At 52.6% G+C, this 25,217-nt stretch overlaps 10 protein-coding genes across 10 annotated transcripts; 4 read left to right on the forward strand and 6 right to left on the reverse strand.

The window, feature by feature from the left end:
- Positions 1 to 961: 961 nt before the first annotated feature.
- On the reverse strand, positions 962 to 3,167 carry CABS01_13995 (heterokaryon incompatibility protein; the record flags this gene model as incomplete). The annotated part of the gene is made up of 5 exons (XM_060547335.1): positions 962 to 1,117; positions 1,270 to 2,227; positions 2,300 to 2,427; positions 2,530 to 2,901; positions 3,126 to 3,167. 5 exons carry the CDS (start codon positions 3,165 to 3,167, stop codon positions 962 to 964), a joined length of 1,656 nt encoding a protein of 551 aa, XP_060393685.1.
- Positions 3,168 to 5,909: 2,742 nt separating this feature from the next.
- On the forward strand, positions 5,910 to 7,333 carry CABS01_13996 (longiborneol synthase; the record flags this gene model as incomplete). Its single annotated transcript, XM_060547336.1, has 3 exons — positions 5,910 to 6,275; positions 6,420 to 6,895; positions 7,012 to 7,333. The coding sequence occupies 3 exons, from the start codon at positions 5,910 to 5,912 to the stop codon at positions 7,331 to 7,333; spliced, it is 1,164 nt and encodes a 387-aa protein (XP_060393686.1).
- Positions 7,334 to 9,753: 2,420 nt separating this feature from the next.
- On the forward strand, positions 9,754 to 10,944 carry CABS01_13997 (uncharacterized protein; the record flags this gene model as incomplete). Its single annotated transcript, XM_060547337.1, has 1 exon — positions 9,754 to 10,944. The coding sequence occupies one exon, from the start codon at positions 9,754 to 9,756 to the stop codon at positions 10,942 to 10,944; it is 1,191 nt and encodes a 396-aa protein (XP_060393687.1).
- A 449-nt stretch (positions 10,945 to 11,393) lies between these two features.
- Positions 11,394 to 13,078, reverse strand: CABS01_13998 (uncharacterized protein; the record flags this gene model as incomplete). Its single annotated transcript, XM_060547338.1, has 2 exons — positions 11,394 to 12,930; positions 12,993 to 13,078. The coding sequence occupies 2 exons, from the start codon at positions 13,076 to 13,078 to the stop codon at positions 11,394 to 11,396; spliced, it is 1,623 nt and encodes a 540-aa protein (XP_060393688.1).
- An 872-nt stretch (positions 13,079 to 13,950) lies between these two features.
- Positions 13,951 to 14,686, reverse strand: CABS01_13999 (uncharacterized protein; the record flags this gene model as incomplete). The annotated part of the gene is made up of 3 exons (XM_060547339.1): positions 13,951 to 13,981; positions 14,030 to 14,398; positions 14,460 to 14,686. 3 exons carry the CDS (start codon positions 14,684 to 14,686, stop codon positions 13,951 to 13,953), a joined length of 627 nt encoding a protein of 208 aa, XP_060393689.1.
- Positions 14,687 to 16,079: 1,393 nt separating this feature from the next.
- On the forward strand, positions 16,080 to 16,744 carry CABS01_14000 (ubiquitin-conjugating enzyme; the record flags this gene model as incomplete). Its single annotated transcript, XM_060547340.1, has 3 exons — positions 16,080 to 16,186; positions 16,256 to 16,588; positions 16,642 to 16,744. The coding sequence occupies 3 exons, from the start codon at positions 16,080 to 16,082 to the stop codon at positions 16,742 to 16,744; spliced, it is 543 nt and encodes a 180-aa protein (XP_060393690.1).
- A 512-nt stretch (positions 16,745 to 17,256) lies between these two features.
- CABS01_14001 (50S ribosomal protein L31e) lies at positions 17,257 to 17,884 on the reverse strand (the record flags this gene model as incomplete). The annotated part of the gene is made up of 3 exons (XM_060547341.1): positions 17,257 to 17,460; positions 17,598 to 17,672; positions 17,792 to 17,884. The coding sequence occupies 3 exons, from the start codon at positions 17,882 to 17,884 to the stop codon at positions 17,257 to 17,259; spliced, it is 372 nt and encodes a 123-aa protein (XP_060393691.1).
- Positions 17,885 to 18,296: 412 nt separating this feature from the next.
- On the forward strand, positions 18,297 to 19,919 carry CABS01_14002 (uncharacterized protein; the record flags this gene model as incomplete). The annotated part of the gene is made up of 4 exons (XM_060547342.1): positions 18,297 to 18,401; positions 18,490 to 18,890; positions 18,944 to 19,628; positions 19,683 to 19,919. Coding segments are annotated over 4 exons (1,428 nt in total), but the record flags the coding sequence as incomplete, so codon positions are not given.
- Positions 19,920 to 20,710: 791 nt separating this feature from the next.
- Positions 20,711 to 21,707, reverse strand: CABS01_14003 (PCI domain-containing protein; the record flags this gene model as incomplete). Its single annotated transcript, XM_060547343.1, has 2 exons — positions 20,711 to 21,601; positions 21,675 to 21,707. 2 exons carry the CDS (start codon positions 21,705 to 21,707, stop codon positions 20,711 to 20,713), a joined length of 924 nt encoding a protein of 307 aa, XP_060393693.1.
- Positions 21,708 to 24,030: 2,323 nt separating this feature from the next.
- CABS01_14004 (uncharacterized protein) lies at positions 24,031 to 24,297 on the reverse strand (the record flags this gene model as incomplete). The annotated part of the gene is made up of 1 exon (XM_060547344.1): positions 24,031 to 24,297. One exon carries the CDS (start codon positions 24,295 to 24,297, stop codon positions 24,031 to 24,033), a length of 267 nt encoding a protein of 88 aa, XP_060393694.1.
- Between the last annotated feature and the right edge of the window lie 920 nt (positions 24,298 to 25,217).

Below are 25,217 nucleotides of genomic sequence, written 5' to 3' on the forward strand. Positions count from 1 at the left end.
TCCGGTAACCCTTGCATCTTCGAGTCCTTGGACTCTGATGATTCCATCGATTCCATACAGATACCTGTCCAAAGAAACCAGTCTATTTGGTTGGCGATGCCTGCAGAATGGCCCCTCTCTCATTCTCCAACAAAGAAGGGACAGGCAGAGAGAGGAAACAGCCCCCCCCCCCCTTCCTTAGGCCCCCCAGAGTATCACTTATCATCGCACAGGATCCTGCATCACACTATTGGAGACCCAGCAGGAAACCTTCACAAGCTCGCAAATCATTCCTCGCATTTGAGCTGGCCCGCTCTCCAATCTTCATATTTTGCAAAAAAATCGAATCATTGGGGTCGCACGACATGGAGCCTGGGCGTGAAGTGGGCGGGGGGAGGGGGTTGATGTGATGTGATGCGATGGGTGTGTATTATGCTGGAGCTTCGGGAAACGCTCCAGTTTGACCCCGTTTCGTCCCGTTTCGTCCGAAATTCTTCAATACCACATGGCAAGCGTACCCGCGCATTCCGGACAGTGTTTGTGGGAAGGCGGCTCTTGGTATTTATATCACGACGGAACCGTACTTTTTTTCGTCTCGTGCGCGCGCATGTGTTTGCGGGAAGAAAGGGAACAAAACGGCCACAAGCAAAACAGAAGAAAGAAAAGAATCAAGTTCAAAGATCCTGCTAAAATGAAGCTAGAAGGAACTTTTGGGTATCCTCGTTACAACGCTAAGCCCTCCTTCCGTGGAATTCCCCTCCCATTACCCCTCAAACCATAAGCCTCCCTTCGGACATGGCTTGGCAGCATTCCAGGCTGGTCTACAACTCCTGCCTGCTACAAGTGAGGTCACTGAGGTGAGTGATAAGCACTTGACCATCCCATACCCGCCTGCTACCTTGCCTCTCTCGCCGGGATCCTACTCAAATCTGGATCAGAACCCCGAACATCGCCAGTATCGATGGCACGCACGCCACGCCAATTACTTGGTGTCGGTGGATCGCGTGGACGAGGTCGCCCGGCTGCTTCCCGTCTCCTTGAGGATCTGGGCCTCCTCTAGTGCCTCTCGCTTTGCAAACTCATCGAGAAGCTTGTGCGCTGTCTCAAGAGGTAACTCGGCTATCATGGCCGATAGGTTCTACGGAAACCGGGTCAGTCGATCGAGATCTCTTCATGCAAAGGTTTACGGCCGTAAGGGGGGCGAAGTAGGTGAGGCGAGCGTTACAGCGCCGGCCGGAGGCTTAGCCTGAAGGCCAAAATTCCAGAAGAACGGTACGGTGAGGTACTTACCGCGGGGAAGATGTCGGACGGATGATACTTAAATTCCTCCATCATGCGGTTCAAGCGAAGTACCTGCTTCCACGGAACAATGGTGTCTCCAATCAAAAAGGTAGGAAACCTTGCCATGGCGAGCTCTTCAAGGATCCAGCGACGTTGAAAGTAGGAACGGCCCATGAAGTCGTTGGCACCGGCCCAATGTGGCATCAGGAACGGAATCTCGCCGTCGGGACCAGGAGCCCATAGAGACGCAATGGGGACCGCCCACTTGTGAAATGGCGCGTAGTCTTCGGGGTGCTTTTCGCGGTCGCCGGGGTCGCCCCAGTGGGGCGGCATGGCGTCCTCGATCCGCGCGAGAGCGGCCATGGCCTCATCGGTGTCGTCCCTCTTGTCGCCCAGCCACCCGACGACAAGCTCCGCGTTGCGATAGATGTTACGCATGTCCGTGTGCTGCTTGGACTTTTCCACGTCGTCACGTTGGTTGACGCAGAGGAAGTCGCACCACACCCTCAAACACCTCGACTCCAAGTCACTCTGACGTGAGCTACCGAGACCGAAGAGCTGCCTAAGCCATCTCGGGGCGCCGTGAGGCCGCCTGGCCGGCGTCCTTTGGAAGCGCTGCGAGATAGTCGGATAGAAGACGGCGCGGACCTGCTTCAGTGCCTGAGCCAGATGAGCCGTGATAGTGACGGCATGGCCGCCCACGAAGATCTTTTCGGTCTCGGCCGCGTCGCCATAGAGTGACGAGAGGGCGATGTACTCGCGGGACAGCTCATCCGTCAGGCGAACTGTGACGAGCCGACACTCGACCGGATCGCTGAGGCTGCGCGCGGACTGAATTTCAAGCAGGCGGATCTCACGCCTCGAAGGGTCCAGACGCCGATATTGAATGCTCATCTTAACGGCAGCAATGCTCTGGTTCGGTTCGGCGGAGCGAGCGAGCGAGCGAGTGAGCGGGATCGGGCGAGAACTTGGCCAAGCAGGAGACAGCAACAAACAGTTGTCTCGATTGTTCACCCCTCACAGATTCTGTGTAAGGTACCGGTATCCGTATGTGCTTTTTTCCTGTCTCTGATGTGCCGATTCCTGTGCTCCAGATTCGGTCTCAGGTGAGGGCCTGTTGCTACCGGTATCTCCCTCTCTCTTCTTCTCCAGTTTCTGCAGGTTGAGCTGTAGGAGAGTGGAAAGGGTGGCAGGGCAGGGGTGGGTTTCCAACACTCAGTCTCACACTCAGTTTCCGAGAGTAAGGTAGGTATTACGAAGTATCCGTACGGGTCTGCTGCTGCTGCTCCTGCTGACAGGATTTGACTTGACTTGCGGCGTGTGAGTGTCTGGGTCGCACACCAACAATGCAACGGCAGGGCGAATCTGAAGCGCGTCCAGCGCAGAAGTGAGGACTCCGAACGGGACGCCGGCGTTTATACCAAGAAGGCGCAGATGCGGGCCCAGCGGCTTGGGCAGGGGATCTCTGGGGGCATCGATGCTGTCGGCTGTTCCCAATGCCATGCTCGGGTTGAGATTTTCATAGCACAGGGGTCCAGACTCCAGCCAGACATTCCAGCGAGACAGAGAGAAGCCGAAAAAGACGGGCACGGCGTGCCAATGGGGCGTAAAGGTCGACGAAGTTCGACGGGATACGGCTAGCTTCCCCCTCCTTCAGAAGGAGACGGGCTCACGCTATCCAGGGGTCGCAGGTGGGAAGGTTCAAGGTTCAAGGGGAAGAGGGAGGGGGTGTGTGTCGTAACTAAGTCTTGATGCGTGGTTGTGTGCTTGTGGACTGGTGGTGGTGGTGGAGCGTGGATGCGTGTGGTGGTCGCCATCAGAGACATTCGGGAACATTTCCAAGGAGAGCGGCACGGCACTCGTACTGGCAGCAGCGTGGCGAGCGGCTGGTCTATCGGTTCGGTCATTGCTTTGAATAGTGACACAATTTGACGAGATGGTGGACGGGGAACAATGAAGCTGGATGACAGATGCACCACGCAACCAGCACGCGAAGTTGAACTTTGTGGTGAGTTGAGCAAAGAGCACATACGTACTGTGCAGTAGACGGCAGCAAAAGGGAAAGAACCCTTGCTTGGCGTTGCTTGCCTGGTTCTGGCTTTGGCTGCCTGCTACGTACCCTATGACCCGGCATGGACCCGGTGGAGAAGGCGACGGCTGAAAACGGCCACTTCTCTGCTGCATTTGTGCAGAGACCCAACGTACCAAGAAGACCTTGTGGATTTCCCTTTTACCTGTGGAGGGCAACGGAACACTTTCGTCAGGACACGACACGCAGGCAAAGCCGCAAGTTCGCGTAACGTACGGAGTAAGCAAGGTGGTGGCAGGCTTGCACGCTTGGTAAGGTAGGACAACCAGACCCAGAACATCGAGTGGGCAGAAAAATAGGTCATGGACCATCCATGGTAATTCAAATGTTCGGCGATCTAAAAGCCAAAGCAAGGTTTTTCCAGGTTTCTCGCTCCGATGCCTCGACCATTCTGCAAACGCAATCTCCCTCCTCCGACTGAGACCCCCTCCGAATGGTGAATCTGCGCCCCCATCCGCCATCCGGCAATTCGCGTGTTCGTGCGCGTGTTCGTCTGATTCGAATGATTCCATACAACGGCCGCAACAGCCACATAGTCACCAAGTGAACAAGCAACTACGCCGTAACTGTCCACAGTTCCAGACCCGTACGGCTCACGGAACGCCGAAGCTGAGACGCAATGGAATGGAACACCTAGCGAAAGCGGCAGCCATCTTTGTGTGTATTGGAGCTTTACTGCTCTGGGTTTGGGAGAGTCTGTGAGTGCAGCGTGCCACCCCGCCCACCCCAGCACCAAGGCACGAAGCCACGGCATGGCTCCAAGGCATGGCCCGCAGCCACCTACTTGGTCCTTTACGGCTACCGCATTACGGCTCTGATGGGATGGATTTCATGGATGGATTACCTATGGGTAGCCTGTACGGATACTGTGTAAGGATAGGCAAGCTGTTCGTACTACGTACACAGTAGGGGAAGAGCCCCCCTTTTCCACTTGGCAACCGTTGGCGGGCACAATTGGACCCGTCCTGACAGTAAGGTAGAAGCACTCCGTACTGGGTTGAATGCTAGGTTTGTGTGCTGGGTACGGAGTGTATGGAGGAGCAATTTGGAGATGATCATGTCATGTTTGGGAAGCCAATGTTCGCACGACCCCAGATGACCCCCACTTCCTTCTTGCGACCTGCGTGCATGGGATGGCAGGTACGGAGTAACACAGGCCCTGACAGACGCTGACGGCTCTTGCGCTCTTGGGTGGGCTCCTCTTTTATCTTCTCTTTTTCTGGGACCCGTTCCTGCCGTCCCACCACCTCCTGACTCGGGGCTACCATGTTCCTTGCTGACTACAAACTCACGTGCGTCGTCATCGCCGCACCGCACGCCGCAACTTCGCAACTCCCCCTCCGAAAATATGCCATGCTTCCCGTCTTTGACACTGCCCTAAGCCACCTCTCTTGCGGTCTTACTACGCTGCACATATATCGTCAACCCGGGAATACATCCATTTTAGGCACACTTGGGGAAACCTGGCCGTCAACAGCTTCACATCCATGGTCCATGATGCGATCCGGGAGTTGATGCGGTTTCGGGATGATCTCACAATCAAACCCCCCTCCACGGAGTCGCCTACGGAGCACACTACCTCACCCACACAATCCCTTACATCCAGCACCATGACAGCACACCACTCTTGTGACCTCAAGTCTGGACTCTGTAGTGTAGTCTGTACCCGAGACTGCGTATCGGCACTCGACCTTAGTTCACTTGATATTTCCTGGCACCATGATCCATCGTCTACTGCGTGGTTGGTCTCCGTCACGGACCTTCCTCCGTCCACTCTCGCACAAACTTTGTACACCACCACCACCATCTTTCTCTTGCTGCATTGCATGGCCACGATCCTTGGGAATGCTTGCCCATTCTCCACTAACAACTTGTCAACCCGGTCCAGCCTGGGTAATGTCCTCCCTAGGGGCCCTGGCTAGACCGCGGTACCAATGCACATTGTAGCGTGTGTACACAAAAGTAGTGTACCTCCAACAACGAAGGACAAACCTGCACCGTTGTTGAACTAGCAACTGGGACTAAGCCCACTTTGCTCTTAACCCTCTCCACATGCCACACGAGCCAACGGCGAACCGTCAAACGGTTTGGTTTGACCTAGGGATGAGGGAGCGATGGCTGGCGATCGAGGTATCAAATCGCACCGCATTTTCTCTCACTTTGCCCTGATGCCACTATTCCTTACCTCTTCCAGATCGTTGCCTCGCTCACCACCTCACCATTGCCGCCGTAGCCAAACCTGGACCGCCGAATGCCTCCTCCTTCTCCTTCGCCCCGGCACCTCGCTCGAAATGGAAACCTCTCGATGCCCTGCCACCCACATGCCTTTCATCTCGACCTCCCTGTCCATGGGAACATCGCGAGCCCATGTTAGGAATAAAAAGCCCAGGTCTCCCCCGTCAAGAGGTTTCATGGATATGGTCATTAGCTTCTTGTCTGTGCTTCTTCTAGACTAAACTCTACCTACACCGACAATTCATATCCAGTATTAACCGCCCTTACTAACCCACCGCCCTTCCTCTAGAGCTCGCTCCTCTTGAGCTCTCACTTGTTGCCCTTAATGTCCACCTCGCCCAAGATTATGGTCAGCCCTCCCGGTCTCAGCCCTGGAGGAATCAACAGCGCCGCTGTTTCGGTTACCCAGCCGTGGCTCCGGATGCTCAGCTCCGTGTGGGGAATGTGCGCCCCGAAGCGAATCCGCCTCGAAGATGACCTGGCAAAGGAGCCCAAGCGGCTGGCTGCCCTCTGCAAGCCCATTTGCAAACAGATGCTCGAGGACCTCAAGTACCCCGGCGTCCCACGGGTCAAGCGCGAGTCCGTCGAAGCGCTGCTGAAATATATGCACAAGAGAGCCGTCGAGATCGGATGGCCACTCGATACCCCTCTGTCCCAGAAGGGGTTCCGCTTGGGCTTCTCACTAGCTGCGGTATGTATTCCACCTCCTTACCATTCATGCTACCCTAAAGCCACGTTTTGACGTTTGAATAATACCTCGTTTTTATTTTGGAAATTCTCCATGGATTAAAATGTGATTGTGATAAGTAGTGTGCTGACGGAACACCCGCAACAGATGTGCCATCCCCGTCACCCGATAGAAGTGCAGGGTTATGTTGGGCTCTTCACCTGGCTCGTCGTTCAGTACGACGACATCGTGGGCCAGAATGAAGGCGGCATGGACGAGGCCCAGCACTTCCAGCGGCGCTTCCTCAACGGCGAGACCCAGCCCAACGCCATGCTCGAAGGGCTGGCGGGCCTGCTGCGTCAGGCTCCCGACATTTTTGACCCCGTCATGGCCAGCCTGTTGCAAATCTCGGCTCTCAAATTCATGACTTGCAACCTGCTCGAGCGTCACGATGGCTTCCAGAACATGAAGACCACGCGGGGCGCCGGGATCAAGTTCCCCGACTTCCTGCGCGACCTGGCTGGCATAAATGTGGCGTACGCCGTCTTCTGCTTCCCCAAAGCCCAATACCCGGACGTGAGTCAATACCTGGAGGCCATTCCTGACATGGCCAGGGTGATCGACATTTCGAACGACGTTTTCTCGTAAGTCATTCCCCCCCCCCCCCCCGCCAATATCTATAACACACGGACACTTGTTAGTGTATATTTGCTTTTTCTTCATCCATCGACGTATGTCTGACCGCGTGCCTTTTTATCAGCTTCTACAAGGAGGAACTTGGCGGCGAGACCAGGAATTATATTCACAACCGCCGTATGGCAACCGGCAAGGATGTCTTCGCAGTCCTGGAAGACGTCGCCACCGACACGGTAGATGCCGCCAACAGAGCCTCCGCCATCCTCAAGGGGAGGGGCACGTACGAGCAGTCTATGCAGGAGTGCGCCCGAGGCTTCCACGCCATGCACACATCGAACCCACGGTACAAGATGGCTGATATGGACTTGGCCGAGGAGCATCCTCTGGCTCCGTACGAACATCTCATGGCGGAGATCTTTGGCGGTCATGAAAAGGTGAAGGCATGAAGCTTCGCAAGCTTTGCCCTTCTTCCCCTTTTGTGACTTACACAACCACACACACTGTTTACGATTTGATGTTATTGCGATTTGGAAGCAGCATGAGATACCTACTGGGAGGCATTCTGATTATTTATTGTTCGGTTTTGTTTTTATTTCTTTGGTGCGAAGGTTTGACTATCGACCTGCCTTGTCGTTGGTGTGGCTGTTTTGTTTTTATCGACTGCATGGATGAGCACGCTGAGCGACTGAACGTAGCATTTGCAATCTTAGGTTATCGGGTATCTGTAGTGCCGAGCGAGAAAGTTTTGTACTATTTACGAGAGAGAGCGAAAAAGAGCTTGTCCTTTTTCTTTTTCTTTTTTATGATTTTCAACAAATGTATCCGTACAACTCACAAACTCAATTAATGAACACTACACCTCCTCCATCTTGCTCAGGAAACTTTTGTCCATTGTGTGTTTGCTTTCTTGATCTGTACATAATTTCGTTAGTGCGCCTCTTATACGAGGATTAGTGTACTGTCGTAAGAAGGATTCGATCCCCTGAAAAAGACCACACAAACTTCCAGCTTTGGTGATCGACCACACCCCCCTTTTGCGGTTGCCCAAGCGAAAAACCCCCCCTCCCCTCCGAACCACTTGTCAGCCAGCTCCGGTTCGGTTTAGTTATGCGCTTTTGCAAGGGTCCTGGCCAATCATCCCAGAAAATTCACGAGTCGGATACCGGACTAAAGAGCGTGGCTTTCGCCAAGTCGACAAGGTTTCTTACTCTTTTTGCATTATCAAAAAAGGAGAAAAAATGGGTTAGTGTTGGGCATCACCAGATCAAAAAGAAAGAGGATTTTCCGGCAATTGGTATTTGATTCATGTGACTCGTCATTTTCCTTGCAAGGCTTCGTTCGATACGCGCGCCCATAATATATCACTCATCAAACGTCACCACTGGAGACCTGAAGCGCCCTTTTTGTTGTCTCCCTTCTCCAGGAAATTTTGGCGATGCTACCTGTATCATTATGCACATCATCGAAGAAAATCAAAAAGAGGAAAAGCCTCCCTTTTTTTAATCCAGGGTTTTGTCCGATGGACCGACAGAGTTTGCGGGAAGAGCCGCTCCCTCGCCACGGGACCCGGGGGTTGCGGAGCTCTCACTACCTTACCCCCTTTGGACCCAGCAAACTTATTGTGCAGGGTAATTAAGTATGATCATTTGGGAAAGGGGGGACCACCACGCATCCCACGTAATAGTTGTAACCCTCTGGAAACGACGGCACAACGTGACAAAACCCCATTCTCCCAGACTTATATGCATTTTTGATACGAGTACTCCGTACGGGATGCTCTTTTCGGACATGGCCATGTTCTGGAACAATTCTAGATCAGCAGTCCCAGTCATCCATGGAGCAAACTTCGAGTTTGGCGAATTAAAGGCACACCGATACTTGAATCAGGTGTGTTTGCTTGTAATCTTGCAAAATGTTGAGTTGCCGGGCCCCCGATAATTAACCCCCAGCTTGTTTGTTGAGTTGTGTAACCGGCATGGGGGGGCTTCCGAGGATCTTAATTAGTCTCGAAAACCGGTTACGTCAGAGGCCATTGCAAAGCTTTACTAGGTATGATTCTTTAAGTGGCTTGCTTTACTCTGAAGTCGTCTAAGTCCTTTCTTTGCCTATAAGTTTTGATCTGCTGACAAATTTCGAAGCCAATAAACTTCATGTAGAAGACAAAGCAGAGCGAAACGGCACTCCGTCTCAAACGGCATTGTGTTCAAAGAAAAGCCAAAGACTTGCTCTGGTCTCTTCTTGTCTGTTTCTTAGTTGTCCTGTTACTCCTGACCTTCTCTGCACTGCGCACCTCAGCTTGCTCGTCATAAGGAAATTTCTATCTACGAAGAAAACCAATTTACAAGGTGGTCTGAGCAGAGGTCTTCAAATCAGATGAGAATGTGAATGCACTAAGAAGCGGCATCTCGAGTGGGGACGAAGCCCAAGAGGACGAGTTTGAGAACCAGGATAGACTACTATATCACTTATGACACTTTCGAATTTCTTCCCAGAACAAAAACATGAAAGCCGAGTTGAGTGTGGTCTGGCGTACCGTTTGATGTCACAATCAAGCTTCAGACCTGGGCTCCTTCGAGGTCCCGAGTTCAAGGCCATGAAACTCTTCCCAATTTTTCTTTTCTCTTTTTGATGAACTAGAACGATGAAGAAGTCGGGCGTTATCTATTGCAGAATCCAATAGTCGCTACGATGTTATACAAAAGACGAGCACAATGACAACTTCGAGCCACTCCTTCATCAGCAACTCATCAGCAACTCACCAGCAACTCACCAGCAACTCATCGTCAACTCATCGTCAACTCATCAGATTTGTGACTCGTGTACCGTAAACACATAAGTAGACAACAGCAACTCGCAACTCAGCACCATGGAATATTCGATGCCAGTTGATCAGGGAACCCGAAACCCTGTCAGCGAAGAGTCCCAGAACATAGCTCCCCAGTATCAGCAGGTGGGAAAATGTCATCACCCTCCCTTCCCGAAGCCTTCTCACATTCTCTTACTTACGACTTCCCGGGATTTACCGCCTTACCGCCCTCTGTTCGTCGCGATGTATGCTGCGACACCTCTGTTGAACCTCACCTGCAAAAGCTTTTACTGGTGCAACCAGCTTCGACCGCAGCAAGAGGTGGCCCGATGTGAATTTGTCCAACTTTTCCTGGGCGCGCTGGCCGTATCTAAAGCCTGGTATGCTCTTACCAACGAGGAGCTCGAAGCATTCGAGCAAAGTCGATACTCGCGGATGGAAGTCGAGTCCTTGGCGCGTCAACTCGAAGACTCGTTGCACCAAATGATGGTTCGCCTTGACGATTTCTTCTTCTTTGGGGCTTTGACAAGATACCCCGACAAGCCAATTGGCACTAACATTCCCAGGTACTCGCACGTGGAGTTGTGCACAGGCTTTGGTCATTTGAGAGACGACTTTGGGCAAACCTGTTTTGCAGATACAGAACGTGTTTATGAGGCGGGCAGGTGGTTTGCCAAAATTCGACTCTTTTCCAAAATACGTTACGACGAGAATCTGACCAACAGGGTCAATCGCATTTCGTTTGAGAAGAACGTCGCGTCTCTGATTCATGAGATGGTACATGCCTACCTACAAATGTTTGTTTGTCGAAGTCCTCAATGTAACAGGAATCTACTAAACACGACAGGCCTGACTGGCCATGGTCCAACATTCATGAAGATGTTTGGATTGATCATGGAAACTGTTCGAACATGGCATCCTTCCCTCGAGTACGTGGGTCAAGATAGATGCGATGAGGGCACATGTTTTGACAGAGTCAATCACGACCATGAGCAAAGAGCTATTGAGGCCTATAAGAAGACAGGCAAACATAAGGGATATCTTCCTCTGAGATCGGACAGCCCCAAAACGCTCATCCGGATCGTCAAAGAAGACCTCCCCAATGGAGATTGCTTCTTCCACGTGGTTTATACTGACCCTCAACAGCGAATCGATCCAGACGCAGAGTACGTGGACGATGAGAACGATGGCGGTTATGACGACAGTGAGGAATATGAGGAGGATGAAGATGACGAGATGAATGATTTGTAGGAGGCCACAGATGGGTATGGCTCAGTCTGGCGTGGCAGTATTAGTGCGTTTGTAAACGGAGTTGGTAGGTGCGAACTTTGCATTCGGAAGGAAATGGAGGTTTCTGGTTTTTTGGGTTTGCTTTGATTCTTTGAAATTCAGATAGAGGAACTGCGTTGTTTTCTTCCGGTATGTTTCGGAGTGTTTCAAGATCATAGTTGCATTATTCCTTTATTCTGTCACCGCATGAATTCCCTTTTAGACCATGGACCTTTGGAGTCAGAGGTGGTGTTTCTTCTCCTTCTTTGATGCCGTCATTCGGCCTCCCTTAGCGGTTGTATTGTATTGACTCATAGTACCATTACTAAGGGCATCATTATCCCTTCTTCATTCGTGACAGGTCTTATCTATACATCTATACAGCGTAAACATCATTTCAATCCATCACTCTATCCAAGCCGGCATCCTCCCTATGCATCCGGCACGTACACGCCCTCCTTGCAGAGGACGACAATCTTCTTGAAGAACCGGCGCCATTCCAACGGGTCTCCCTTGATCTTCACGAACCGAATATCCAGCAGCTCCTGCTCCTCGGGCAGCTTGTGTTTGTCGACGTGAATCTCGCCATGCAGCGACTGTCGACGCGCGTCGAGCGTCTTGATCTTGATGATGATGATGTGGTCCGAGTACAGGTTCGGCGTGACGGGCGGCAGCGGGACGTTGAGCTGGTGCAGGGCGTCGCTGAGCATCTGCACGATGAGCTGGGGCGGCACGTGAGAGAAGAAGCGTGTGAGGGACTCGAATGGCACGATGTCGCGGAAGCGACGGGCCGCTTGGGTGAGTGTTAGAGGGACACCAGGGGTCTGCGAGAACTGGCTGATGGAAGGCTCCTCTGCGAGGGATTCCATGAACAAGCGCCGGTTAGCGACACCGCTCACACTTCGGGTCAGAGGTTGTGTGGAGGAGACGGCAATGGGGTTCATGACTTTGAGGGCAGGGCGCTCCCAATCCCACGCGACGTCGTTGATGGGTGTTTCAGGCTGGGTGAAGGAGACTTTGCCGGCACTATCGATATCCATGGGATCACTGCTGGACGGGTTGCCTTGGGAGGCTGTAGGTTGCTGGTTGAAATCGATCTTGAGACTTTCTAGCATCTGCGTGGCCAAGTTGATCGGGTCGGAAATCGTGCCGTCCGATGTCAAATGTGGGTTTTGCCTGGTATACCACGGGTGTTGTCGGATCTGTCGAAAAGAGAAGCGTTTGCTCGGGTCAATATTCATCATGCCTCGAAGCAGCGACAAGGTATCTGACGGTATCCTCCCCCAAAGCGCATCTGTGCTGCGGCCGTTCGTTCGCACGTACTCCTGGTACTCCCAACTACCTTTCGACGGCTCATCCCAGGGCGTGTTGCCAACCAAGAGTACGAAGAGAATAACCCCGCATGACCAGATGTCAACGAGATCTGGCGAGTACTTGATTGCGTCCGGGGATGCCTTCTTCTCTGCCTTGCCGCACGCGAGGATCTCAGGCGCGATGTATGGTGGACTCCCGCAAAGGGTGGAACTCGTCTTTCGTTGACCCTTATACTCGAACATGGTTGACATGCCAAAGTCAGCGAGCTTCAGACTTCCCGTCTCGGATAGCAGAATGTTTTCAGGCTTCAGATCTCGGTGCGCCACGCCCTTTGAGTGGATAAAGCTCACGCCGCTGATGAGCTGCAGAAAGTAGAGGTGAGCAATGTTCTCGTGAACGCCCACGTCTGCCTCAATCTTGTCGAAAAGGTCGCCTCCATCGGCAAACTCCATGGCAATCCATCGCCAATTGCTGTCCTCTCCCGAAGCGAACCACTCAATGATGTTCGGGTGCTGGCCGACATGTGAATGGAGTGACACCTCCATGAGGAGCTGCTTTGCCGACACGCGGCCATGCTTGACGGCGTAACCCTTGTGGATGAATTTGACAGCGAAGACGGGCGTGTTTGCGTCCAGAGGAACAGCTTTCTTGATTCTGGATGCCCACAGTCAGTGGCGGGGTTCATCGGACGTGAGGTTGAGGGGTAGAGTTCCTACGATGCATAAGCCCCTCGCCCAATAGTCTTTGAGATGACCCTGAAGGGCAAGTCGCTGGGCAGAGGGTCCAGCTGTGATTGCTGCATCTTTGCTGAGTGAGACGAGAAGTTCAGATGGTTTTGGGAGAGAGTCTGCGGCAGACTAATTCATGACTGAGACCGACCGAGCACAGGGGAAATGGAATGGCGAGTAGGGATATCGATTCACGGTGCTGTCAGGCAAACGATGCCAGGCAAAATGAAATGCATAGATGACGTATCAAGCTAGCGTAGGGCGAATTCCGCACAAAGGGTCCAAGGGTCCAGCGTCAACAAGAACTCACCATGTTGATTGAGGTGTATGTCTTGGGTCGTTTGTCCCCCCGCGGTGGCACTTTGGAGCGCGTCTTGACCGCGTAAAGAGCTTTTGGCGTGTTTTGTTTGGAGTCATGGAAGGTGTTTCATTGCCGCCTGCATCAACGCGAATTCATTGGCCGATAAGCCCTCTTATCGCGGTTGCTGCAGTGTTGGTCAGGTAAACAGTCCGCCGCCACTGCTCCAACACACCCCTCCAAAGAAGCAGGATCCCTGCCCTATAGTGTCGCCGCTTTTGTGGCCAAAACTAACCTCCCACCAAGACCAACAAGCTGTCAAGTCACCTTGGAAGGTGATCACTAGCACCTCAATGATAACAGGTCTAGAAAATGAATTGCGATCTGATTATTGCATTCGCCAATCTAAGGCCTAGAAACCCCTCAGTCTCTCTCCCCTTTCCATTTCCGCCAAGAAATCAAACTGCAAACAACTGGAGCCCCAAACTCTCGTACGAGAGTTCAGCAATCGGATGCTGCGGCTGGCCAATTTGCGCAAGTCAGTGAAACTGTTCTCTCTGCTCTTTGGAACACAATTTTCGCGTAATGAAAGAACAGCGCTCCTGCCTCTGCCTCAGTTGATCACTGAGCCGCATCATAAAGCCTCCCTTAGACTCGGTTACGTCGGCGGCGCAATTCCCTGCAGTATGTTAGAATAGTAACTATGTAAACATGTCATTGCACTTACTTGGCCGTCTTGTTGGTTAGCCCATAGTCACATCGACAGGCCCAACAAATCTTGAAACGGCATTTGGGGCAGGTATGGATGTGCTTGGTTTGCATCCTCTTGCAGACGTCACAGCGGTGACCTGCTTCATAAAGCGTTTCCCACAAATAGTGGTTATGGAATCCGACCAAGCAAACGTTCGGGTCTCGCTTGTACTGCTTTGCTGTGGCAACTTCTTTCTTCTCGGCTGCTTTCTTTGGCAGAGCGACCTGAATTCCGGTGGGGCTGGTCGTATTGTGAGTTGTCTGCACACCGGATTGAGTGTTGTTCAATGACGGGGTCGAGACGATGACCTGGTGTTCGGTTGAGGAGTTTGTGGTACTTAGAAGTCTTGATTAAGTTAGTTTATCACTGAACTTTCGCCAGTTACGTATAGGAAGGTGTGACTTACGCAGTTGCGCCATCTTCCTGAACACCGTGACGTGTACAAACACAGTCCTCCTGCAAGCAAAGATGTTTCATCTCCTCAATAGGTTCAGAATCGAACTCGATCAGATCTTCCTCAATAGGATCAGGATCGAACTCGATCAGATCTTCCTCAATAGGATCAGGATCGAACTCGATCAGATCTTCCTCAATAGGATCAGGACCGAGCTCGATCAGATCTTCCTCGTCCATCTTCTCAGATTGTCAGAAAAGCTGAAAATCAAACGATTAAGGACGATAGTGCGTAAAATAACACTAGACTTGTGAAGCTGAGGTGAGATAAGTTTGGAAGGTGTAGAAGTGGAAAAAAGAATTTAAGGGCAAGAAGGCCTGAGGAGAGATGGAAAAATAAAAAAAGGGAAGTGCAAAAGTGGGAAGGAGCGTGGCTTCCTTTACTGCCTTGTATAATGCTCTTTCTAAAGCACTTTATTCTGAAGTGAATATGCTGCAAAAGACAGGAAGTTCCACAGACTAGACTTATTTAACAAAGCCTATATTATGTGTGCTTCAGAACTCTCGCTTGACAGGTAAGCGTATTGCATACCTACGTAAAGCAGAAATGAACATTGGCATTAGACTCAGATTAAGTTCATCTCCTCAAAATGTGGTATATATACCAGCTTCGATATCACTTATACTTGAGCCTGCAGAGCAGATATGACTAGGGGTATTGTTGATCTTTGAACATGGTATCGATGCTTACGAGGACCGAAATTTGATGTCAAGGAAGGACATGAACACTAAGTACCTACTCAAGGAAGACGTTTTACTTATAGACACATAGTACAGGCTCTGTACTACAACTTTGCGGTTCAGGTGTTTCTAGTAGCTGATAATTGAATACATCATTTGCTATAACCTTGTGTTTGAGTGTACAATGCTTTCCTTTGGTTGGACACATTCATTGCTCAGCGGAAGAAACGTCCAGCTAGGTTTGTAGGATTGAAATAGCAAACGAGGTATCCCTCAAACTGCAGCACCATGGCCTTTGCCCAATTCACTAGGTATCACAAGGTGACCAGTGATTCCGTAAATCACAGACGGCCAATCGCGAAGTACATACTCAATTGAAAACGCATGTCCAATCCGCTCTTGGAGAACAGAAACCTTTCATAAGTCATGGTTGATCCGGAGGAAATTATTAACGCATTGAAAGTTGAATTTGTCGTAAAAAAAGGTGCGATCAAGGCTCGAATTAAGATGTAAGGCAAGGTCGTCGCTTCGTACTCGCCGCTGACTTTGGTAACGGCAGCGACGACGCTAGTCCAAAAGCGGGTGCCAAAGTCAGCGCGTCGCCCAGGTACCAGCGTCTCCGATTCCCCATCCCTGCCCTTCTCGCCCTACAGAACAATTGCCTTCTGTTGTTCTTGACGCTGCAAGCTTCCAACCTCTCCCCTTGACCATCTTCCCGCACATTGCATTTCCCTGCACATAAGTACTGGCTGGCCGGATATCACCTTGCCTTAGCAAACACCTACCTGCTTCATCCCAGTTCTCATCCCAGCCTCCCAGCCTCAAGACGCCCCCTTCGCCTCGACCAGTGCTCTTTGCGATTGCTTCTTTCCACCTCACGACATTTGCGACAATGGACTACAGCATGGAGGACACCCAGAACTCCGCTCCCGGAAGCGTTCCAGCAGCCAAGATTGCTGGCGCCAGGAAGGGACCTGATGCCCAGAGCGTCACCAAGAGGTATGAATATCTCGTTGCAAGACGTTGCCCTCTCATCTACGACCAGACGGACTAATTTCATGACTACAGATTGCAGACGGAATTGATGCAGCTAATGACTTCTCCCGCTCCCGGCGTCTCAGCATTCCCTTCGGCAGACGGCAACCTCATGTCGTGGACGGCGACGATTGAGGGACCCGAACAGACTCCCTACGCTGGCCTGACGCTCAAGCTCAGCTTGTCGTTCCCCAACAACTACCCCTACGCTGCGCCAACGGTGCTCTTCACGACGCCTATCTACCACCCTAACTTCGACTTCTCTGGCCGCATCTGCTTGGATATCCTCAAGGACAAGTGGACACCCGCCTATAACATTCAAACTGTACTCCTCAGTTTGCAGAGTCTGCTGGGCGAGCCAAACAAGTGAGTTGCCCCGGCAAAAAGTGGTTCGTTTGCCAATGCTAATATGGAGTCAGCGCTTCTCCTCTCAACGGCGAGGCCGCAGAGTTGTGGGACAAGGACCCCGAAGAGTTCAAGCGTAAGGTCCTCGCTCGTCACCGCGATGTTGAGGACGAGTGAGCGCGGGCTTGCTTGTGGATGACACGAGGATGAGAAAACATTGTTTCGAGCACTGGAGAATTGGAGTCTATCATGTATGATTACGGGCCGGTTGTTTTGGAACTCTTTTTGTTAGGAATTGGACTGCATTGCATGGTCGGGACTTGGCCTTCAGGATTGGGTATATCCTGTTCATCTGCTTCTGGCAGACCGCGACCAAGACGATAAAAAAAGAAGACCCTGTTGGACGATGTGTTACAAGAACCACAAGAGATTGATGATGTCCCAAAAAGCCTTCGTCATCGTTCACCATTGCCTGACACATACGCAACGCTTCCTTCGCGCGCACTTTGGCGCAGACAAAAAATAACATTCCACCACATCGCGGGGTCCAATACTAGTAAAAAGTCGTCGAAGTCGTGTGGGGAATCAAGCGTTGTTCACATTTCCGTCGATTTTGTATGTGAGACTAGAATGCCGAATGCAACTCCGATGCCTTTATGCCGCCCTGAAACCATCCCAAAGAGAACTTTTTACTCCTCAACGACAACAGTCTGGAGACCCTTGGGGTTCTTGACGTTGACGGCCTGGACGTAGCTGTACAGCTTCTCCTTGGCACCCTCCTCGTCGTTTCGTCTGCGGGAGATGCGGATGCGGAGTCTGTAGGGAACGCCCTTAATGCCCTGCTCCCAAACCTTCTTGTTCAGCTGGGGGTCAACGCGGACGTCGGAGGTACCCTATACGAATCACGAGGTTAGTGAGCATTCTTGTGGTGTCTATCTGTGTAGTGTGGTTCGATATGGGGCCGATTGGTGTTGTTGGGTCTTGGATGCAAAATTTCGGGATGGGTTCGAGAGGGACAAGCAAGACGTACCATGGCCTGGAGAGCGAAAGCCTTGATCTCCTTGATGGCACGGGGAGCGCGCTTCTTGAAGGAAACGCCGTGGAGCTACAGAGCAAAAATTGTCAGCATTGCTATGCTATGCTACCGGATCACCATCGTGGGCCATTGAATTCGCTGTCGACGGCGGCGTCCTTTTTTTTTTCTCTCCTCGGGGAAATACTAACGCGCTTGTGCATGTGGACGGTGTACTCGCGAGCGACGACATCAGCGATGGCGGAACGCTGCTTTCCGGCGGGCTTCTTCTGCTTGGTCGACATTTTGGCGGTACCTCTCGTTGGGCGGTTCGGTCGTCGGGATCGCGGAGTCGAATTGTCTAAGAAGTTGTCGATGTGATGGTTTTGCGTAGTCCGGCAGGTCATCCCACAAAATGTGAAGCGAGAAATTGCAAGCCCTACCTGCTTTTCCGTGGCTGAGGCGGGGCCTGTGCTTGTGGCTGGGTAGCTGAGGTAATGCGGCGTTTTCTTTCCACCTGTCCCTCTTTTCTCGAGATGGGGCACGTGACGTTGCTCAAGAAAGCGTCTGAGTGCCTGAGAAGCTAAGGCGCTGCAGTGAAGTGGACTCGTGTGTGGGTGGAACCACATTGACAGTGGGAAAGCGCGCTTTTTCGGAGGAAAGTACGTAGAGGTGGGTCGTATCCCCCCTGACCAGACAACCTGAACGAAATTAGTGTCTGGGTCTGAGTGCTTGCTTGATCTGCTGTTATGCCGTATCCCAACGGCATCCAAGACTCAAGCCATCACGCCTTGCAGCGCCATCGTCAATCACACTGACGCTGTCAGTTTGCGCCGTGCGCGATCCTTCCCTTCTTACGCTCGTTCAGTACACAAACCGACCTGGGGGAAGCCTAGCAACCGACGAGTAGACAGCCGCGCTACGACCGAACCTTTGCGGAGTGCACCTGCCAAACCTCATCTACGATATCCGTACCGCGCCTCTCCGACGACCAAACTTCGACTTCGCACCACCCGACGACAGCGACTCTGTCGGCCGCCGTTTCCTTCTCGTCCGACTTCTCTTCATCAATCACTACACAATTCCGATTTCGTTTCTCGATTCTTCTCGCGAATCCAACCCGCTCGATATCATGGAGGACCGATCAACTGGGGCCTCCGGCTCGCCATCTCCTCAGCCAGACCTGCACCGGAACCGATTGCCGACTCTGTTTGAGGTCTTGAGTCGTCGAACCCTGCCACCCGTCGACCTCTTCTCGTTCTACATTTTCATGAGAGATCAGCAAAAATCCGTCGATTATCTCGATTTCTGGTATTTGCAAATGGCTTCCCAGAATCACGCGTCTGTTCACTAACGAAGGATAGGCTCGATGTTGCTCAGCACATGTCCTTGTGCCGCCACTATGTGCGCGAACTCCGCAGATCCGTCCTAGTTGGAACACCTGACTTGGATAAGTCGGGCTCCAAGCGGTCTTCTCAGATCTTGGATGGACTTGGTGACATGAGCCATTCCGCCGCCGGCCCATCAATGTATGCCACTGAGAAGGAGAAGAACCAGGATGCACAGATGTCGGCCTACCTGAGAGAAGAGGCCCAAGACTCCCCTCAAAGCAGCACTGGAGAGCATCGCAGCCGTCCCAGTGGGGCTTTCAGCACTCCGCGCGACCTGACGACAGATTCCAACTCTCCCGCACACACCGTCGCGAGACAGGATATCCGGGCTTCGGCGGAGAAGATCCTCTACACCTTCCTCCTTCCGGGCGCAGAGCGTGAAATCATTCTTCCGGGCTCCATTACTCAGGACGTCACGACTTCCATTGAGGACTTTGGTAGAGACGATCCAGAGGTGTTTGACGTTGCCAAGGACTACGTCTTTCAGGCTATGGAACGCGATGCCTTCCCCAACTTCTTGAGAATGAAGGCCCTTGGCAACCTCATCCCGACCACTCTCCAGATCAGAATGATTGTTGGTCTTTTGGCCATGTTTGGTGGCTTCTGGGCTGCTTTTATTCTCATCTTCCTCAATGCCCCTCGAACTACCAGATGCTGGGTGAGTCTATGCATGATCTCATATCTGAATTTCGCCTGCTAACCTATCTTTCAGCTTATCCTTCCATTCACTGTTGGTGTCTATTTCCTCGCATCATACCAGTACTCTCTGGATCCTGTCCTCGCTCTCATCGGCCTCAGCGAGTACACGCCGTTCAACTTCTCTCGAATTCGTGAGCCCTACGTTCGTAAGCTCCTTGCTAAGCGGTCTATCATGGTCCTCGCCGTCACAATTTTAATCGACGCCGCGCTCTGTGTGCTTTTCATCCTTGTCCCCGGCAAACGGTTGTAAAATGCCTTGTTTTATCCTGGACAACAAACAAAGGATGTGTTGCAATACCCCAAACACAACAACAATGCGGCCTCAGTCTACATCACGGATGTAATAATATGGACGCTTTGTCTCCCAAAGAGAGAGCTTTTACGAACGTTACGACCCCAAAGATTTTGAGCGACAGAGTTTCCCAAATTTTCGGTTTTGATTCGGTCTTCCATTCAGGATACCAGAGAGGCACGGCGTAGGGACAGTCGAGGCCCCCAAGGGGACATAGCCTCGCACACGGCGTTCAACAAGGGACAGATTTAATTTCTTTTCAATGTACACAAGGCATTGGTGTATCATTATCGACATTGCGAGAATCGACACTGGAATCCTCGCCACCGATGGCAGGTAAAACTGCAAGGCAGCAGAGGAAGAGGCAGAGGAGAGGCGACAGGAGACTTTTGGCTTCGACACATTCATTCACTTTCTACATTCCCTTAAATTTTATCAATGGCACGCTAGATAGGCATCACAGAACAGGAAACGGCAGAGATTAATCTCTGTCAGTATTATCGAATTCGATCTTGACTGTATTTATTGAGTTCTCATAATGTATCGTGATAATGCCTGTGCTACTTTTCGGCTGTTTCCCCTTCAGCCATCATCTTATGCCACGTCCTGACCGTCTATCAAGCGCCACCGAGCCTCCAACGAGGTCCCTGGCCGATGGTCCCCCGAGTGTAACGCCGGGACAAGTGTCCCCGAGACGAGGCTGGAAGTACCCTCTACATCTCCAGCTTTCCCATCAACCAACTAATCCACTAAAGCTTCCGTCGGCTAGCACGCTTCTTCTCCTGCTCATCATCCTCCTCGTCCACGTCCATGGCCTCGTCGTCAATCTCCTCCGTATTGTCCATCATGCTGGTGCTACCCCGCTTGTTGTACCGCTGCGCCCTAGACGTGTGGCCCAAGAAGCCGCCTACCCTCTCCCCACTACTGCTGCCGCCGTGCTGTGCGTGACCGACAGCGAGCTTCCTGCCTCCCGCACCACCGGCGCCCCCCGTCTCGGGATCCTTCTTGACGTCCTCGACGAGCTTGGCCAGACGGGCGTCCTGCGCGGCCTTTTCGCGCTGGCGGCGGGCGGCGGCATCGCGGATGCCTGCGATCTGGGACTCGAGGTCGCCGAGGGTGGATTCGCAGCGGCTGGACCAGGCGCGGAGGGCGGCGATCATGGGCGGGACGGCTCCCGGGGCGAGGTCGCGGAGGGCGGCGAGGGAGTTCACCTGGACGACTTGGCGGTGAGGGTCGAGGGTTGCGTCGAGGAGGCCGGCGTAGATTGCGGAGATGACGAGGTCTTCCAGGGCGCGGGTGGAGGGGAGGTCGAGAGCGGACTGGAGGGCTGCGTAAGTCAGGTTCGAGCGGTCGCGGGCCAGGGTCAAGAGGGAGAGCTGGCGGAGTTTGAGGGTTTGGGCATCGTTGAGCTGGGGGAGGCCCGATGCCGAGGCAGATTGGTAGGTGGCGTAGGTGCCGTGGGAGAAGAGCTCGAGGAGGCGGAGGTGCGGTTCGAAGTCGGGGGACTGGGCGAGGGCTTGGATTTGAGGGGTCTCGAGGAGCTCTGTGAAGAGGAAGGTGTTTGGATTTGATGTTGCGCGGGTGACGAGGTCGGCTGCGGCGCGGGGGGATGTTGCTGACTTGCTCAGGGCCAGGAAGGGCTGTTGTTGGGAGGTTGTTAGCATTTGCGTCCGTAGATGAGCAGAATGTGTAGTTTTGTTTTGGGCGGCTTACCTCGAGAGCATTGAGAGCTTTGGTTTGCTCCATCGTGAGAGCTGCTCGTCTGTGATGTTCACGAAGCTCCGAGGTGGGGTACTACTGCTGTAGGAGTAGCTGTCGTCACTACCTGCAATAGCACAATGTGGGGTTGGGTTGACGAGGCTGAAGGTAGGTTGGTCCAACACGCTGGGGATCGGACGAGACGAGGCTGAGAAGGAAGGTCGCTTTCGGAGGATGCTACCGTACCTCTCTGTCGTGTCGTCAGAGGTTGGCAAATCGTAAGGGTGTGAGGAAGCGAAGGGGTTTGGTTCGTTTGTGGTGTGTTTCCTTTGGAGATCGTTCTGAGGACGAAGCTTGTGTCAGATTCGTTTGAGGTGCCCGTCCAGACAGGGCCGCTGCAAGAGCGAATGGGGACGCTGCCACAGAGGTCGGGTGCCTTAGTGGCGCGGGGCAAAGTGTGTTCGGGGGCACCTGGCAGGGTGCTGGTGGGGTCGACACATCTTACGGAGTAAGTCTAGGTAACTTACCTAACCTAACCTAACGTGTTAACCTCAGTAACCTTACCTAAGGCAAGCATTTTCGAGGCGCACCTTAAGTTGAGGCCGGATGGGGCATCCCGCACCAGCCGGGCCGCTGACGGGAATTGGAATGGAAGCTCTTCTGCATTCCCTCCAGTGGTCTCACTTCAGGTTGGACAAGAAAGGAGCGTGGCAGATAACTGGTCTCTTTGTCTCCATACTGTTGACCAGGAGCCATGGCGAGACTGGCCATGATCGTTTCCTCATGAATTGGTCTGAAGCCAAAACGGCTTCGAGAAGCAACCGTGGGAAGTTGGAGCCGGAGCTTGGCGATATGATCTTACAAGGAACTGGGTTTCTTTACGAAAATCTCCCGAAGATCAATTGGCATCCGCAGCCACATGCCATCATTCTTTCACTCTTGCTGCAATACTGTTGCATGCCATTTTACCTTCCATATTCGGGTGGTTTTGAAGGATATCGAATACATTGCAGATATGGATGATGGGTTATGCAGCTTACGTTGCAGCTTGGCACAGGTAGTAAGTCGAATCAGCGTCGTAACCCCTCTCTTCAGAAGCCTGCATCGTACGTTATCGATATCAGACTGGACTTTTTTCCCTCGTTGTTGACATCGGAATGTGTATCAAGGTTTGTTGCCGGCGGTCTGGAAAAAAGAAGTTGACAGAATTGTTTGGTCTGTCCGTCGGAAACTCAAAAATAAAGTCATGGTGGAAGTCGGGTCTTAAGAACGACAGACCGATACCGAGTACAATGTGAAATCGAAAGACACAGACTTGCGTACAGATTGAGTCTGACGAAGATCAGCCCATAGGAATAAAGATCAGAGCCACGAATCAATCATATGCCGCCGTCATCGCCGTTCAGTCTTGTTGATTTGCAATTCTCATGTGTTCAGTTCAAGAGACACGGAACACGGCTCTCAGGAGCATGAAGCATAGCGCCCACAATTCCCACTCCGAGACGCGCCGGATCTAAACCGTCCAATGGAGAGTTAGGATGGACTGGTTTCTGGCGAGCCAGTCACCCAGAATGCTAGGCTGGTCTGAGGCTGAAGCTCAATCCGAACCCAGGAGTCCCCTTGGACCCTAAAAAACTGCCTCAAGTGACCGTGCCCCCCGAATGTTTCGTTAGCCAAGCTCAGGACTCAGGTGCGTCGTCGTGTTCCGTTCCTCGCGCAGACGCTCCCTCGACCCCGGACGAGGAAAAGCGAGGGGTGTGTCTGTGTGTACCGATAGATACGAAGGTTGTAGTGAGCGACGGAGCGTGGCAATGAGTTCTGGCACCCATCAGCTCAGCTTACCCAAGTCCAGTCAGTTGAAGCCAGTCAGCCCAGTCAGTCTTACGTGCTGCCCCCGGGAAGTGCCATGAATAGTCTTCCTGTGGAAAATGCACAGCCGGACCTAGCCCTGACTCGATGTCTCACCGGTCAAGGAATGGTATCCATAGTCGTACACCTATCCGCAAAGAAGAGGTCTTCAAGTCCTCGTGGATGATGGGCAGTAAATGAACCTGTGAGCGATGTGACATCTGACAGACTGGTACTGCGTAGATGGGCGGTGCGCCAGACAAGGAGCGGATAGATATTGGTTGATCTGGACGAGTCGAGGTTAGTGCGAGGTTCTCGCGATCCCCCCACTGATCTCTTTTTGGCCCAGAAATAGACCAAGGGCGCAAAGTGGTCAAAAGGAGATGGAAGGAGAGAAGTGAGAGGGGGGCCCCGGGGCAGGTGTGGCGCCCGAGCACCGAAAGGTGCAGTGCCGGCTGGGATCACCCGTGCGAATCTCGTTGGTCACTTCGGCCACGCCCGTCGGTTCGTCGTCGACACAATTCTATCCGTACATGTGCCGTCCTTCTTTCCAGTGTACACAGAAACTCTTTCTCTTGTGCGTCTCGTTCTTCAAGATCGACTCGTGGCAATGATGCGAAGACTCGCGGCGCCGGGTGACGGTTTTGGTGTAGCCCATGAGGTAATCAGTGACCTTAGTCAGGGGCGAAGCTCGGGAGCAACATAAAAAAGAGACTCGGGGCTCAGGAGGCGTCACTGGAAAACAATTAACAGAAGCCAAGATCAGGATAAGAGCAGGGGCAAAGGTCATGTTGCTGGAGTCCTAACTGCAAAAAGCAATAGAAGAAACCCAACCGCACGAGCCCCCAAAACGAATGCAGCCGTTGTCGGTCTTGGAATATGAAATAAGGAATCTGGCAACACTAAACAGTTCTGTCATGGCTGGAATTGGCGCTGAGAGCGTTGCAGTTTTGCAGTTGGCGTCGCAATTGCGCCCAGGAGTTGTTCAATGTTCCGTTCCAAGTGTCCACACACACAGCACAGGCAGAGAGACACAGACACAGACAGTCAGACGCACCAGCAGCAGGAGCAGCAGTAGCAAGCGCACACCCCCTTCGGGCCATTGGGGCCACTTCCCTCCCACACACCCCGGTTGCCAGTCCCACGATTGCGCCAGATGATTACCTTAGATCCCGGCTACACCGCGCGCACCCACACGCCGCTGTTCCGTCTTCTTCTCCTGGCCCTGCAGCCCACCTACCTTACCTTACGGATACCTTGCCTTACCTTACTTTTGTTACAACTTACGAAGTACTCCCCCCCCCCCCCAGTCAAGCAGTGCTGATGCTGGTTTGTAACTTTGCTTCACTGGCCGCTGCTACTACCGCTGCATTGCATCCTGGTGTGGACATTCCCACACTCCTTCCACTCCCACTCCCATCAGTCCCATGGGCGGCGGACCTTCAGTCCCATTCCTGCCGGTCCACGAAACTTTGGCTGACAAAAGCCGACCTTCCGTTTCCGTCCCCCCCAAGCCTCTCTCTCGCCTTCCATTCTGCCCATCGTGCCATTGATTGCCGCCGTTCTTCTTCTAGCCTCCCGGGCCCTTGATTCTTAATCCTACCTTGACCCGGCTTCTTTTTTGCGCGCTACCTTACTCAACTCACGTACGTACGCTTACTCTTACGCACCAACATACTCTCTCCGTACGCATACACGAACACGTAGACT

Source organism: Colletotrichum abscissum, assembly GCF_030869225.1.
Source record: "Colletotrichum abscissum strain IMI 504890 chromosome Unknown Scaffold_50.1, whole genome shotgun sequence".
NCBI lineage: Eukaryota > Fungi > Ascomycota > Sordariomycetes > Glomerellales > Glomerellaceae > Colletotrichum > Colletotrichum abscissum.